Below are 17365 nucleotides of genomic sequence, written 5' to 3'. Positions count from 1 at the left end.
AGCCTTCCTGATATTAGTATTAGTGTTTGAAAAATTATTCTTTTTTTCTTTTCTTTCAAGAAGTGAAAAATAAACCATGTAAAAAATTAAGCAAAACTGAATAAAAAACGTGTAGCCAATTTTAGAAGAAAAAAAATCGTAACTTTTATTTATAAATAACAATAAAAACATATTGAACCCTCTTTCTTATTCTCTCTAGTCATCGTCCACAACAAGTAGCTGAAAAACTGAGCGTGTTTCCAACTTTCCCTAGCTCCGCAGCTACGCACACATCACCGCCACATCGTAATACTCATCAAAAGAGGAATAATGGGAAGACAGAAAGGAGAAGGTGCTAGAAGCAAAGCTCGCCCATCAAGTAGCAGGTAACAAACAATCCTCTTTTCTCCTCACTTCAATCCCTAATCATTCATTCATCTTATCGCTTTTTTCTCTCCTTCGCAGTCTCGCCGCATCGTTGTTATCCTCCGCTCCTTCATCCGCCGCTGCTGCAGCTGTTGGATTCGGTGGTTTTGTCGGTAGTTCCCGTCTTGATCCTTCTCCTTCTACCGAAGATTCTTCTCTCCCTTTTGCCGTATGTCTTGTTCATTTCATTTCATTTCTTTTTATTTACTTTATGTAAATTTCTATCATTTTGTTGATTAATTTTCTTCATTAAACTATTATATTTATATAGTTTAGGAACTGAATTGTTAGTTTAGGGACTAGGGACTAAGGCTCTGTTTAGTAAAAACTGATAAGCTAGCTTATAACTAATAGCGAATAAGCTAGCTGATTGAATTTGCAGTGTTTGGTAAAATTAGTGGTTGAACTAGCTTATAAATATGAAATGACATAAAAATGATACATTGAGTAATTTTATTTATCAAAGATTAATTACATAAAATAGAAGGCAAGCATGCAACAAGTTGCGCCAGTTGGCCTTTTTGGATGGCAAAACCAATTCTCGTTAACACAACATTCATGGACCTACTAGATTTAATTTAAATAATACTAAAAAAAATTCAATCAAGATTAGAGCGGTAAAATTGAGATAAACAATGATAAGCTACTAGAATTAACTTATCAAAAAACTCTATTAAGCTCATGAGAAAGTGACAGTAACCAAACGGGTCTTTTTTGTCAAATGAGCTTATAAGCTATAAGCTCAAAAATGGATCTTGCCAAACAGACCCTAAATCGGTGCTTTATTTTTAATTAATAATTAGGTGTAGTTTTGTGTTCATAACTGGATGGTGAGTAGATTAACTTACTAGATGGGTACTGCTGCTGTGATCTACACCTACACGTGTTTCTTGACAATAACGACCTTGAATTAACAACCTATGAAGCATTGACTCAATTCTCAGACCTATGAAGCACTGACATGTACACCGTGAGTAATTAGAAATAGGAATGTGCTATATTAGAAATAACTATCTGGAGTGTTGGTGTTACATTGGAATGTGCTAAATATGTCTTTCATGTTTCTTTGTCCGGGATTTTATGCCATGGAATTTTTCTTTAAGTTTTGAGTTGAGTTGTTAGAGCTAGAATGTGAATATTTCTTTCTCAACAGTTTTTTTTCCAAGTCTCGCCGTAATGTGTGGTATTGTTTTGTTAATTTTGGGAACAACCAGGATGTTGATAGTGAAATTGCAGTGCACTTGAAGAGACTAGGCAGGAAGGATTCCACCACTAAGGTAATTTTGTATCAACTTTATGCTTTTTATCTATTCCTCTTTTGATGCATTCTGTTCTACTCTGCTTCAAGTTTGCAATTCCGTGTTTTAGCCATTATTAATTATAGATGATGCATGTTATGTTAAATTATGCACGCATAAGTTGAATAGAGAACCATGACATTTTAAAATTTTACTTTTCTTAAAACTTGATGGTGCCACTTCCTGAATTAAAACATGAGGTTTTCTGAGTATGTGTGAAGCTTGTTCAATGACTGTGCCGATTATGTCTCAGCACTTTGCATTGTATATAATAAGACAAGATGCTGGAAACCATAGATGTGCATATAATGTGTCATGTTGAATGTATGTCTAGTTGTCTGTTAGGTGAGATTTTCATTACTGTTCTTTTCTCAGTAGTGTCTTTGGTCATGCTAATGAACCTGTACTATTACGAATTTACTTAGCTGTTGAAGTTTTGACATAATCCAGTAGGTCCATAACCAGTTTCTGACTGTTCAAGTTGTCACCTTTGCCCAAACTCTGGGGCAGAGTTTTAACGATAAAACCTGTTCTGCAATTTTCTTTTAATTTCATATTTTTTTACCTGTGATTTAAGAACTTCTGTGCTGTACCTTTTTGTCAATACATTTCATTTACATAATTTATCAATAGGGCATCATAGCTGAGCTTCTCAATGTATAGTTGATTTCTTTCTCATTTAGTCTGTGACCGTATTAGTCATGAGCAATGTAGTCAAAAACGAGTCCCGGGTCGTAGGATCGTCCGATCCTACATGCTTTCCCCACCCAAACGAGCTTCAATCTTGCTCCGGGTCGTTTTTGGTTGATTTCGTGGGCAGATCGAGTTTTTTTTTGCCAGAATCGTATAAAAAAACGAGGTCTGGACAGAGAAGTAGAATGATAAGGAGAGAGAGAGAGGAGGAGGAATGAAGATGAAATCAAGGATTTTCATCGCTGTTAATTTCAGATCTGAAACTCTCATGTTTTCTCTGCTGCTGTTGCAGCGCTCCATGGTGGAAGAAGAAGACTCGGTCAAATAAGGTTTAAGTTGTAGAAGACTTATCTCTTGTGTGGGCCCTAAGGCCCAATACTAAATATCTTCCTTTTCCTTTTATAAAACACTTTACACCTTTAACCAAACACGTGACCTTCCTCTGAATGCACAGGAACAGGATTTTATAATACGTTGCCTTTTATTCAAAAAATATACCTTACCTTTTATTTAAAAAAAATGTAGTACTACTAGTAGATAATGGTATCAAAAAATGATTAAATACTATTAATTAACTTAGTTTAATGTTGTGATTTATAAGTTATTTTGTTCATGTATTATAATTTTTATGTTTTTGTGTGTGCATGTATATGTGAAGTTACAATTTTTCCCTTGAGTGGGTTCTTACGAACCGTGTTACGTTCCTTGTGTTTACGTTCCTACACCGGCCGACCAATCCTACGTAGGATCTCGATCCTGACTACATTGGTCATGAGTCCATACGTTTACTGTTTCTACTAGTATTTTGTCTTCCATAATTGATTTTATTCTGATTTGGTTGCAATAAATTAATCAATGATTGCAATTATTTTGTCTGGTGATGAATCTCTTCTCTTAAATATCTCGTCGGCTTTTTATTAACCTGTATTTTTTATAATTCTTATTAACCCGTCTTTTTATATATAATTCTTTTAACAGCTTAAGGCATTGTCAGCTTTATCTACGCTGCTTCAGCAAAGGTCAGCAAAAGAAATTGTTCCAATTATTCCCCAATGGGTATGTGTTTTTAATATATATCTAGTTATTTATATGTATTAGATTGCATGTTTGGCTATGTATTTCCTGTATTAGGTCTCTTTCCCTTTATATATGAGGAACATCTATGTGTTGAATATGGAACAAGTTGTTCTTTTCAATGGCAACTTTCATTTTTCCCATATAAAACGAAAGAGTTTTATTCTCCCTCTAAGGGTCTAGTAGTTCATAATTGCTCTTGTCTCAATTTTTAAATATACTTATTTGATAGACTTGATCATTTAATTTGTTCTTGTGTAGGCGTTTGAATATAAAAAGCTGTTGCTGGACTACAATAGGGATGTTAGGCGGGCTACTCATGATACCATGACCACACTTGTTACTTCTGTTGGGTTAGAACTTATACCTATTTTAATGAAATATTTATTGATGTTTCTTTCTTGCTTTTTAACCAAATAATTTGAAGTATTTGAATACTTGGGAATTTGATAATTTGTTGTTGCTTTATTTTATGAATAAATTTATGCATGCTTTGGCAAGTTTCTTGTGTCAGTAGCGTATGAAGAAGAACCCATGTATCTTTTAAAAATTGGTGTCCACAGCCTAGTCCACCCAATAATAATTAATAAACAAAGGCCTTATCCTGTCTTCCACCAGGCGTGGACATTTTAGCCTACCAAATATACATTAAATAGGTTTTTTTAATATGTACCTATTTAACTGGTTTCGAGCATTTTAATTTTATTGAATTTAAGATTTTTTTTATGGGTTAAATAGGTTTTTGGTACGAAATCTGATCCTTCTGAAGTCTTAATGTTTTGAATGAGTGAATTTAATTCACATAGTCTGAGACTTGTTGTTAACTTCACTTCCCACGCCCTTCTCAGGAGAGATTTAGCTCCGCATTTGAAGACTTTGATGGGACCATGGTGGTTTGCACAATTTGATCCAGCTTCTGAAGTTTCTCAGGCAGCAAAAAGGTCTTTGCAGGTTTGCTATATTAATTTTTATCTTACAGTTCTATTTTAAACGATTTCTATTCATTGTTGGTGTTGAGAGGGAAAGAGACGAGACGTGTGATGGAATTCATGTGTTTAACACAAGAGAATACTATATATACGAAGAGTCATACCTTCTTTACTGTTATTTATTTATTTTAATGGCAAATGTTAGTAGTTAGTTGTTAGAATAATATTTACTCCTTCATCCAGAATTGAACCCATGACCTCCAACTCCTTTAACCCTTGGTTCAAACCAGTTGAGCTACCCCCCAACCATCTTTACTTTTATTACTAAAGTCAGAATGGCTTTCGAGTTCTACCGTTCTAGGGGGACGTTATGCTATTAGTGATATGTTAGGCTGAGACAGGTCAAATACTGGTAGGAACCCAAGAGTTGAACTCCAAAGATAGAACACTTTTATTAAAAAATAGGACAAATAATAGGAGATAATCTCTCCTCCAAGGGGTTCCCCTTCACAATAGAGTTTGTTGGAAATTCCGCCTTAATTGCGGTCCGCCCCTAGTCGCCTAAATTAAGGCCTTTGGTTTGCCTTCATTGCAGCCTCCAACACCTTCATTGTGTTGGCTTTGAGGGGGTGGATTTAGTCCCACATCGGGTCCGCCCCTAGTCGCCTAAATTACGGCCTTTGGTTTGCCTTCATTGCAGCTTCCAACACCTTCATTGTGTTGGCTTTGAGGGGGTGGATTTAGTCCCACATCGGATGGATAGGACTCTTGAGAAGAGTTTATAAAGAGGAGACACTCCTCACCCTACAAGCTGGTTTTGTAAGGATGAGTTGGGCCCCAAAATTTCAACAGAGTTGGTACTCTTTTTGTTTTGATGAAAAAAATTTAGGGTGAAGGGATGGTGCCCCAGTCCAAGGCAGGGAGGACCTTAGGGCACTTCAAAGGGATTTACATTTGCCTCTCTCCAAAGAGAAAACTCTCCTCCAAGGGTTCCCCTTCTTCTAGAGAGCCACTGCTCTATTCACTAGAAGTTTAAAATACTCAATAATGATCCTCCTCTATTCATATGTGCTGCTATTTATACATGATACTTTCTAACTTCCCCAACAAACTCCCTTTTATTCTGTAGCGTAACACATTGTTGGAAAAACTTTGACGTTTTGGAAATTGCAGAGTGATATAGAAATTTGTACAAAGGCTTTGTGTATGCTTTGTTATACTACCTGGTTATGTTTCAAAATTGCAGTACATATTAATACACTTAAATTGAATCATTTAGGAGTCATTTTTTCTGTATTGTAACATTCATTCTCTCAAGTGTGCAGGCCTGCCTTAGTATATCATGTGATGGAAACTTTTATCCTTGTACCTGAATAAGTTTGTTACCAAATTTGTGCCACATGTGATTCCTGTTTTAATCCTTCGTTTGATTGTATTAGGCTATCTTTCCAGCACAGGAAAAAAGGCTCGATGCTTTGATTTTATGCACAACAGAGATATTCATGTATTTAGAAGAAAACCTAAAGCTTACGCCACAAAGTTTGTCTGACAAAGCTGTAGCCATGGATGAGTTGGAGGAGATGTACCAGCAGGTATACTATAAAAATCACTTCAATTATTATTGGTTTGCAATGGTTCTCATTTTTAGTGGACAAGGAAATGTGTTCTGTATGGTAAATATTGATGGTAGGATGTCTTATATTGGTACGGAAGGATTCTAAAATAGTGGTAGAGATCTTGCTTTGGGTTTGAATAGCTATTATTTCATGGTAGGACTGGATAAATAATTATAAACAAGGTTTAATTATGTTTTTAGTCCAGATAAAATTACGGATCTTTCGTGTTTAGTCCTTATAAAGTTTAGGGTGTAGTCCCTATAAAATTGATGTCCTTTTTTAGTCCCTCATTTATAAAAACAGGGTGCTATTGGTCCCTCTAAAATCACCCCATTTTTATAAAATGAGTGACTAAAAACACCCATTTTTATAAAAGGTGGGGATTAAAAGTTTATCGTAGGGACTAAAATAAAGATAGGATATTTTACAGGGACTAGGAATATGTTTAACACTAGAAACTAATATCGTGCAAATAGCTATTTCTAAGTTTTTTACATTATCTTTTTCTCTAATGTGTCATGTTATCCTAATCAGGAGCGTAGTCAGGATTTTGATCTCAAAAGGACCATGACTTAAAAGAATGATTTAGCAAACAAATTTTAAGCTATCATATGTTTATTATGTGCAAAAAATCTAATGAAGTATTTTTTGAGTAAAATATATATTTTTTTTAGTTTCAAGTTAGCGGCAAAACACTCATACCCTAAGTGCGGATAAGAGAGGTATTGTGTTGGAGCCCTACCCCCAACACATCAAATGTCCCTGTAGTCCTTGAGCATCTGAGTTGCACTGACACAACTGAGTAAAATGATTAAATGACTAGCAAGTGGAACCATCTTCTCAAACACCAATCCATTAAAAATTGATACAGTCCAACTTTTATGTATACTATAGTTTGAGTCACACTACTTACAAAAACAAACGATTAATAAAAATGCAGAATACATATTTGATAATGTCTTAAGATATAATTCGATCTAAAATATTACTTTTGATATTCTGACAAACCAGATAAACTCATTTTCATTGGTTACATTCAAAAGATAAATATACATCAATGAATTATTTTGCATATCTTCAAATGAATACACAGAGTCCTACTCCATAGAGAAGTATAGTGACACAATGACACCTAGCTAGAATTGTATTTGACTATTATTAATACCGAGAAGATATCACAGTTGTGGTGAAAGATCTATGTTTTATGTAAAATGTATAGGGTCAAGAATGGGGCCACACATTATAATATTATATACATATATGTTAATGTTAAACAAAACTATGATTTTAAGAGGGACTATGGCCCAGGTGGGCCTCCATAGTTGCTCCGTTACTGATCCTAGTGTCGTAGGAGAGCTATATTTACCTAGAATTGGAAAGAAATTACTTGACTTTATTTTCATTGATCTCTTCTGGGTGTAAATTAAAATTACTATAGCTGTATTAATCTTGTAAACACAGTCCCTTGTGTCCATGTGAGATTCAATTATTACATACTTCAGTTGCTACTTACTAGCCTTTGTCCTCTTCTTGGACTAAACTTTTTTTAACTTCATTGGCACATAAGTCAAAAGTAATATGGATGGTTTATGGTCTGTTTTCTGCCCATTGTCTTGGCTTAGTAGTAGCTGGTTTTGTTGGCTCTTATGTTGATGAAGCGCAGAACCCAAAATATTCAGTCACACACACTGCAGTTTAGCAATGAAATTCACTCAAATAATGCATAAATTACTTTGTAAAGAGTGAACAATGAGCAATGTTTTCAACTAGCAGAGCTATGGAGTATCGAACCCAAAGCCAAATTTCCTCACCGACTTCCCCTTGTGTTCCATGTCTGTATATTTAAATCCTTCCATTACCCTTAATAGAACAGCCATTCAGCACAAGATTGCCCTTTCTTTTGCTTTCCATGAGTACCAGAATTCCTTCATGGTTACACTCTATACCTCTAGGGCTTTGGTTGATTTGACCCAAGATTTAACTGAAACTCTCTTTGGCTCTATCACATGGTCCATCTTCAACCCAGATAGCCTTCTCTTTGGTTACATTTTAATGGTTTAGTTATATGATGTATTTGACATGTTCAATTTTTCGATTTTGGGCCATGTACTATCTTTGGCTCTATCACATGGTCCATCTTCAGCCCAGATAGCCTTCTCTTTGGTTACATTTTAATGGTTTAGTTATATGATGTATCTGACATGTTCAATTTTTCGATTTTGGGCCATGTACTTTTACTTCATGAAATTTATTCTCTATTTTGTTCTTACAGGTGATATCATCAACATTATTGGCATTGGCCTCTCTTCTTGATGTTTTAATATCCCCACAACAAGAGCAACCTGCTGTTGAGAATATAACTACTGAACCTAAACATGCTTCAAAGGCCAGGGTGGCGGCTGTATCGTTTGGTGAAAAGCTGTTAATAGATCATAAGCACTTCTTAGATTTCTTGAAGTCTCAACGACCTACTATCCGATCTGCTACGTATACTGTTTTGAAGAGTTTTATAAAAAATATGCCACATGCTATTACTGAAGGAAATATAAGAAGTCTTGCGGGTGCAATTCTTGGTGCTTTCAATGAGAAAGATCCAACATGTCATCCTTCAATGTGGGATGTAATATTACTTTTTTCTAGAAGATTCCCAGGGAGTTGGAGTTCCTTAAATGTTCAGAAAAACATACTGAATCCTTTTTGCAATTTTCTTAGGAATGGGTGCTTCGGTTCCCAACAGGTCTCGTACCCAGCTTTGGTTTTATTTTTAGACAACGTGCCTCCTAAAGCTGTTCAGGGGGATAAGTTTTTTCTTGAATTTTTCAAAAGCTTGTGGGTGGGAAGGAAAACTTCTCTATCAGCAGATAGATTGGCATTTTTCCAGGCATTTGAAGAGTGTTTTCTTTGGTCCTTGAAAAATGCTTCAAGGTACGTATTTTTCCTTTTGATAGTGGTTGTCTGTACTTGGATTCATTTACTCCATGCTTAAATTGCCTGATATCCAATGTTTGTTTTTTCTGTAACCAAACTGTCGTCTGTTTGTATCAGATATAATGATGGAGACGACTCGATCAGTCATTTCCGAGTCACTCTCATTGATAATATCCTAGTAAAGCTTATATGGAGGGATTTCCTTACAACTGGAAGCTCCAAAGGTTATGATATAATCAACACAGGAAAAGAATCTGATTCATCTGAGAAAAACCTTTCTCATAGCAAGAAAGTGGATGTGCAAAATACGAAATATCCAATGCCCTATTTGCAAGCCATGGGAAAGTGCTTTGTTGAAATCCTTTTAGGCATTCATGTATTAGATATCAAGCTTCTATCTGTTTTTACTGTGGAACTTGAAGATAACTGCATGAGTGTTCTTCAGCAAGCAGGCTATGTGGAGATGGTTGAACAAATCATTTCGTTCATGTTATTGCTGGAGAAACATGCAATTATGGAAGGTGCAACTTGGCCCTTGGTCTATATTGTTGGACCAATGTTGGCGAAGTCTTTCCCAATCATTAGGTCTTCTGTAAGTTGATATTATTACAAACTTGTTTGCCACTCTGTTTTTAATTTATTTATATGATATACTGATGGTAATTATTGGGGCTGATCATGAAATTTTTGACATTACATCTGCATAATGGAGCTTATTGTTTAATATATTCATTTTAGTCAATTTAGAGTTCCTGTTCCCACATGCTCACATTGTAATTATCTTCTGGTATACTTATTTATATCTTAATTATGCATATGGAGTAGGAAAGTGTTTGGTTATTGTAGAATCACTGAATTAGTCTCTTTTTCACACTTCGGGATTATGTTTTAGGTTTTTTAACATATCTTCAAACGGGTGGTATACAAAAAGGATATCCGCTTTTTTGGTCTTCGTGAGGAGGCTAATTCTGTGCATAGTTAGAGTATGAATAAGTATATCATCTAACCCACTTCGGTTGGCCTGATGGTTTTGGCTTGGGACCTTGGAGTCTGCTCCTCTCAAGGTCTTAGGTTCGATTCTCCCTAGTGCCAATTTTGGTGGGCTAGTTTGCCTTCTTCAAGAAAAATAAAATAAGTATATCATGATGATTATTAATCATCAATTTGAGGGAATTAGTTACGACGTCAACTTTGTTGTTGATTTAGCCTGTTAATAAAAGGGGGGTTGATGTTGCATAGGCTATGATATTTTTTGATTTAGTATTATCTGGAGGACTATTTTAATAGAATTAATGGATGTTTTCTATCAGGATTCAGAAAATACTGTAAAACTTCTATCCGTTGCTGTTTCAATATTTGGACCACAAAAAACAGTCCAAGAAGTTTTTAATCAGAAAAGAGGGCACTATAGTAGTCAGCTTTCATATGGTGGAGATGAATTATTGGAAGCTGAAGAATTTCTGCAAATCTTCAAGGATACCTTTGTCCCTTGGTGTCTGCAGCCAAATAGTTCCTCAACTAATGCTCGTTTAGATCTGTTGTTGACCTTGCTGGATGATAGGCATTTCTCAGAACAATGGTCTTTCATTGTCAATTATGTGATTAACCAAAGTAATTCTGGATGCCCAGCAGGTTTGATAAACTCTGACCAAACAGCAATGTTTGCCATGCTCCTTGAAAAAGCAAGGGACGAGAGTATGAAGAGGAAGGTGAGAGATGGCTCCAGTTATAGACCAGGAGCTAATGCTGGAGATTGGCATCATGAATGTCTGGAATCATATGCTATTGCTGCTTCCCATTATCTGCCTCCGTATAGCACTTCTCATGTGCAGTTTATGTGGTATGTCAATACAGATTTTTCAGAGGCATCATGCAGAAAATGTCTTATACTATAAATATACCCATTGAAACTGAATGTCAACAATGTAATATACTCATTTGTGTTGTTTCTGAATTTATGTTCAGTTGTGTTCACTCGTAAATAGGTCTTTAGTCCCCATGCCTTGCATGCGACAGTTTGAATATGGATAGTCATACAGCAAGAAAATAATAAAAAAGTGAGCTACAAAGGAAAGCATCTGTTGGTAGTAACTTACACACACACATCGTTGTATTATAGGGAAATTATGCTGTGTTTGGGGTTGTTTTGTTCTAATACATGTTTTTTTAATCTATTAGAAAACCCTAACTTCTCACATTTGAGCTTGATGGATTTGTAGTATTTTGGGGCTTTTCTGCTGTCTCCATATATGTTTGCGTGTCTGAAAGCCATAGCATGTCCAAGTCTAAAACTGCTAATGGTTATTAAATAAAGACATTTTGCTGTTAAAGGAGAGCACTATGTGAAGTTGTATATATCATTTACTCAATTTTGTGTTGAACCCAATCTAGAGATATATAAGATTAATTGGCTGGAGTGGTCTTAACTCTGATCTTAAACTTTTTATATGCAGCTCTCTTCTTGGTGGTTCAGAAGAAGGAAGATCTATTCCTTTTCTGTCCGTAGATGCATTGATCGTCGTCTATGAGGAAATTCTCAGGAAGTTGGTCAGATTTATACATGATTCGTCTTTTTCTTGGGCACAAGATGCAGCTTCTATGTTAAGCATTGTTGCAAAAATCTCTGTAGAACATGATAGTTCTCTTAACATTGTTGAGATGGCTAAGGTCTCCCTTGAGATACTTGATGGCAGTTTCTTTTGCCTGAAGACACTGGATGGGGTAGGTAGAATTGTATCAGGAATTTTAGCAGCAATCTTTGTCATCAAGTGGGAGTGTAATTCAAGTAAAGCTTTGGACTATTCACTTGATGGCAGTGCCAGACAATCATTAGGGGAATATGCACACACTTTCCATAACAAGATAAATGTCCCCTTTTTAAAAAGCTTATGCATAGAGAACTACAGGAGCCTGTGGACAGTCTTAATTGAATCAGTCAAGTCTGCAATATTTGTTGAAGATAGTCGTGTTAGTAACGGGATCACATCGTTATGCTGTACATGGGTACATGAAATACTCGAGTGTGTCTGTGTGGATGAAAATGATGAACAGAATCTTCTACACCAGCTGCTGAGAAAAGAGGACAGATGGCCTGTGTTTGTAGTACACAAGTTCAGCTCAACAAAGGTATTCACACATATGGTTACTTGTCTCTATTTAATAGAAGAATCTTGTTTTGTATTACGCACTTGCGTTTACATAATAGAATACAGAGTATGTTGTGTTGGTCTGTATTGCTATATAAATTGGGACATCAATGTCATTATTGGTAAGTGAGCTATGGTAGGCTTTACCAGCCAGACAATCTGCATTTTAAATTTTTAATGCTTTATCCAATATCAAATAGTATGTTACAGATGAAACTAGTCATGACTTGTTTATATGAAATATGTTGTTAATACATGTAACATGTAATTGAAGATCCTGCCTAAGATATAAAGAAAACAAGGTAGTACATTTAATCTCCAGTTTTTACCGTCTGCAGGCTTCAGGACACCAGAAATTTGTAGCTCTAATTGACAAGTTAATCCAAAAAATTGGAATAGATAGAGTTATTGCTGGGTGTGCAATGCCTAATTCGTCTATGCTTGAAAGAGGTCAAGAGATTGCATCATCTGCATGGCTAGCTGCTGAAATACTATGCACATGGAGATGGCCAGAAAACAGTGCTTTGTCTTCTTTCTTACCTTCACTGTGTGCATACGCCAAAAGAAGTGATTCTCCCCAGGAAAGCCTATTAGATGACATACTGAGCATCTTGCTTGATGGTTCTCTTATTTATGGAGCGGATAGCACGAAGAGTTCTGTGAGTATGTGGCCAGTTCCAGCTGATGAAATAGAAGGAATTGAAGAACCATTCTTGAGAGCGCTTGTTTCCTTTCTGTCTACTTTGTTTAAAGAGAACATATGGGGGACTAAGAAGGCATCCTATCTTATTGAGCTTCTTGCCAATAAACTATTTCTTGGTGAAGAAGTAAATACAAATTGTCTTAGGATTCTTCCTTTTCTTATTAGTGTACTTCTAGAACCATTTTATGGATATGTGGAGCCCGGTAAAGGTGTTGAACCTTGTTCTTTAGTAGAAAGATTTGTGCAAAACACCATGATAGACTGGCTTGAGAGGGCTCTAAGGCTTCCACCTTTGGTCACATGGACAACAGGACAAGGTAAATACCTCCTCTTCTTGTAAATGGAACACAACATGCTAATTCATTAGAGTCCTGAATTGACATTTTTTATCAGCAGGTATAGAAGGTTCAGATAAAATTGTGTTTTGTGTATTAGTGTTTGCATTTATGGCTTGTGCTTATTTGCAACAGTGCTAATAGTTCATTTCATTTAAAAACATTTTTTAACATAATTTTTTATTCAAAAATTTCTTTAGTCATAAATTATGGATAATTGATTGTATTAATGAAATTGGTCATGACTCTTGTAGATATGGAAGATTGGCTTCAATTGGTAATTGCCTGTTATCCTTTCAGCGCAATTGGTGGTCCACAAACATTAAAGCCAGCTAGAATTATCAGCCCTGATGAGAGGAAACTTTTATATCAATTATTTCTGAAGCAGAAGCTTGTTGCTGGAGGATCTGCAATGACCAACCAGCTTCCAGTAGTTCAGGTGCTGCTATCAAAACTTATGGTTGTTTCAGTAGGTTATTGCTGGAATGAATTTAGTGAAGAAGATTGGGACTTTCTGTTGTCTAACCTAAGGTGTTGGATTCAATCAGTAGTTGTTATGATGGAGGATGTAACAGAAAATGTAAATGGTTTAGTTGACGATTCATCTGGTAGTTTGGATGTAATGTGTAAGAAAATTGAGAAAATTATTTTGATTTCAGATCCTTTTCCCATAAAGATTTCTGAAAATGCCCTTTTATCCTTTTCACTTTTCCTTAAGCATTGTAAACATCAACAAACTGAAGAGATGGATAATTTAAATACAATGAAAACAGAAAAGTTGGATTCTGCTAAAGATCGGATTGTAGAAGGTATACTGCGCTTACTATTTTGCACTGGCATATCCGAGGCTATTGCAAATGCATACTTCAAAGAAGCTGCATCAGTTATTGCATTGTCACGGGTTCAACATGCATCTTTTTGGGAATTTGTAGCTTCTGCTGTCCTTAATTCCTCTCCGCAGGCTAGAGATAGAGCAGTGAAATCAATTGCATTTTGGGGACTAAGCAAAGGGTCTATCAGCTCATTGTATGCTATACTTTTTACTTCCAAGCCAATTCCTTTGTTGCAGTTTGCTGCATATTATGTTCTTTCAAATGAGCCTGTTTTAAACATGGCTGTCGTTGAAGATAATGCTTGCAACTCAGACATAAATGCTGCTAGTGACCAGGATTCCAGCCGTTTTGACACGTCAATAGAAGAAAAGGTCAGTTTGAAAGAGGAAATATCTTACATGGTCGAAAGGGCACCATATGAGGTTCTTGAAATGGACTTACATTCGCATCAACGAGTAAGTATAATTTATTTGGAAACATAGTTGAACTCTATTATTTGTGATAGATTATCTTAGTTAACTTTGAGCTAGTTAGTAAGTCAATTAGTTCCTTTTCAAAAAAAAGTAAGTCAATTAGTTAGGAGTGTGAGATGAGAGGCTATGAATAATAGGATGTATTAGGTAGAGTATCTTTGGGTTTGTAAGGAAATGGCTCTGATACAGTTTTCATGAGAGACGGGATTCTTTTGCATTCTAATTTCCTTTCAAACCGAAAAACACTCTAATCCCTCCTTAATTTAAAACTTTCTCATCTAACACCACAAACTAACTGACTAACAAACTCACTAGCTAATTAAGAGGTTACCTACCAATATGTCAAACATTTTGATGTTTATTTACTTACTGTATCTGTCCATTGGTGCACCAATGGTCTAAAAAATCTACTGCAGGTAAATCTCTTCCTGGCTTGGTCTTTGTTGATATCACATCTATGGTCATTACCTTCATCATCATCTGACAGGGAGAGACTGATCCAGTACATTCAAGATTCTGCTACTCCGGTTATTTTAGATTGCCTTTTTCAGCATATTCCTGTAGACATTTCCATGAATCAGAGTCTGAAGAAGAAAGATGCAGAGCTTTCTGGTAGCTTATCAAAATCTGCAAGTGCTGCAACCCTAGCCACCAACACTGGTTCACTCTTGTTCTCTGTGCAATCTCTTTGGCCTATTGAGTCGGAGAAAATTTCATCACTTGCTGGAGCAATATATGGCTTAATGCTTCATGTTCTTCCTGCTTATGTCCGTGGCTGGTTTAATGATTTGCGCGATCGTAACATATCAACTGCCATTGAATCCTTTACCAGGACTTGCTGCAGCCCTCCTCTCATTGCAAATGAATTGTCCCAGGTATGGTGTAGTTTCATGTCCACATAAAGTACAGTTCTGTTTTATTTTTTTGTTAAACTGCCTGATTTTGTTAAGTTGCACAATTTCCTCGGTACATATTTAGTGAAGGGGAGGGGAAATAATGAGAGAAAAAGCAGAGAAGTTAATGAAACATTTTAGTGCAATATTGAGTTCACGACTGTCATACTATGCTATATTGTGATAAAGTACATATCTTTGCATATTCTAAACAACACCACATGTTTGAAGTAGTTCCCTGAGTCTACTTCCATGCTGTTTCTCATGTATATTTGCTAATCTGTTTGCCGTGCACATCTAGAATCCTATGATTTTACTGCCTCATTTGCATAATCTGTGCCATTTGCAAGGACCGAATGAGCTGGATATCTGAAATTTGTTTTTATTGTTTCTTAAAGTTCAACAGCCAACCTGATTTTGTGCTGTAAATTACGGACAATCATTGTGATATTTACAGAGAATATGTTTTTAGTTAGAACAACATGCAATTATTAAAAGGGACCTCTGAGACTTGGTTTTTGCTCAAGCAGTTAACATTATTTAATCCATGTAATGTAACTGTCCTCACCTTGTGAGGAAAAAGCTTTAGATGTTTATGGCATGCAGTAACTTTAGTCACATTCCAGTTCTGATATGGATGTTTATATCGTCTCCGATGCAGATTAAGAAAGCCAACTTTCGTGATGAGAACTTCACAGTTAGTGTAAGCAAATCAGCAAATGAGGTTGTTGCTACTTACACTAAGGATGAAACAGGAATGGATCTGGTCATTCGTCTCCCTGCATCTTATCCACTTAGGCCTGTAGATGTTGATTGCACTCGAAGCCTTGGAATTAGTGAGGTCAAGCAAAGGAAATGGTTAATGTCAATGATGCTATTTGTTCGTAATCAGGTAATTTTTTATGCTCAGTATTATATTTTGCCGATGGCTTCTGCTGCCTTCTTTTGTACAATGCTTCAGATATAAATTACTCTTTTCTGTATGTAACGAATGATTAATTCACGTATAACAGTTATGAAAAAGCCTTTCCTGTTCTACATCGGTTGAGAGATGACATGAATAAGTGTTTATAAGTGGGTGCTATCCTCGCCTCACAAACCGGTTTTGTGAGGTTGTGTTATGCCCAACCACAATTTCTAAGATGACTACATTTTTTTCGTTGCTACTGAATGCTCACTTATATTGTGAAATACTTTAGAAAATACTAATGTCGGAATTAGTAACTATTATGAGGTTTGTAACAATTTCTTTCTCTTGCAGAATGGTGCTTTAGCAGAAGCTATTGGAATTTGGAAGCGCAATTTTGATAAAGAATTTGAAGGTGTTGAGGAGTGTCCGATCTGTTACAGTGTTATCCACACCACAAACCACGGCCTTCCTCGCCTTGCTTGCAGGACATGCAAACACAAATTTCACTCTGCTTGCCTTTATAAATGGTTTTCAACATCTCACAAATCATCTTGCCCCTTGTGTCAATCTCCGTTCTGAGATTACACCCGGAATGTTGAAATTTACCAATTTTGCTCACTGGAGTTATCTTCGACTGAAATTATTAGCGCTAGATGAGAATATGTTGATACATGAGAATCAATACAATGTCTGGGGATCAATGCATGATCAAGGCAATGCTAAAATACCAATGGCTCATGAAACTTAAATGATTTCCTGCATTTTTCCGATATGCTTCACGTGAAGCAGACAGCTCTAACTCCTTGATTTTAAAATGGAAGCTGGGTAGTGGTTTTCCGATTCCTTTTTCACGTATCAAATTTCTTTTCTATATTTAGATCTCCCTTGGTGGTTTGTAGCAGTTAGATATACAGAGTTTTATTTGTACTTAGAAAAGGTCAGTTTTGACGATGGGAGGTTGTCTGAGCAAGAGTGTTTGTATATCTGCGTTTACATATTGACAATGTAACAATTAGAAAATTACCCGTAAGAATAGTTATTATATGTCTTATGAGAAATATCTATATTATCCATGACTATAGCAAATAGCACATACTCTTGATGAATATAAATGTTGACACTTTCAGCA

The 17365-nt window shown here is 35.9% G+C and overlaps 1 protein-coding gene across 2 annotated transcripts; it reads left to right on the top strand.

Annotated features, from left to right (window-relative positions):
* Positions 1-204: 204 nt before the first annotated feature.
* LOC146923447 (HEAT/U-box domain-containing protein) lies at positions 205-17365 on the top strand. Of its 2 annotated transcripts, XM_085708592.1 has the most exons (16): positions 205-365; positions 445-574; positions 1620-1682; positions 3375-3452; positions 3732-3823; positions 4319-4421; positions 5839-5991; positions 8288-8940; positions 9061-9535; positions 10254-10783; positions 11397-12069; positions 12428-13109; positions 13382-14415; positions 14850-15308; positions 15988-16218; positions 16588-17365. In XM_085708592.1, exons 1-16 carry the CDS (start codon positions 310-312, stop codon positions 16813-16815), a joined length of 5640 nt encoding a protein of 1879 aa, XP_085564718.1. In that variant the 5' UTR covers positions 205-309; the 3' UTR covers positions 16816-17365. The 2 variants fall into 2 exon arrangements, with proteins under 2 accessions (XP_085564718.1, XP_085564719.1); XM_085708593.1 differs by lacking the exons at positions 205-365; positions 445-574; positions 1620-1682; positions 3375-3452 and having other exon boundaries at positions 3802-3823; positions 4319-4411.

The sequence above is a fragment of the Medicago sativa genome, chromosome 5 (genome assembly GCF_051527215.1).
Source record: "Medicago sativa cultivar Bolivia chromosome 5, Bolivia_mono, whole genome shotgun sequence".
Classification (NCBI taxonomy): domain Eukaryota; kingdom Viridiplantae; phylum Streptophyta; class Magnoliopsida; order Fabales; family Fabaceae; genus Medicago; species Medicago sativa.
The sequence above is the reverse complement of the archived record's forward strand: the minus strand, read 5'-3'. Positions and strand labels throughout refer to the sequence as shown.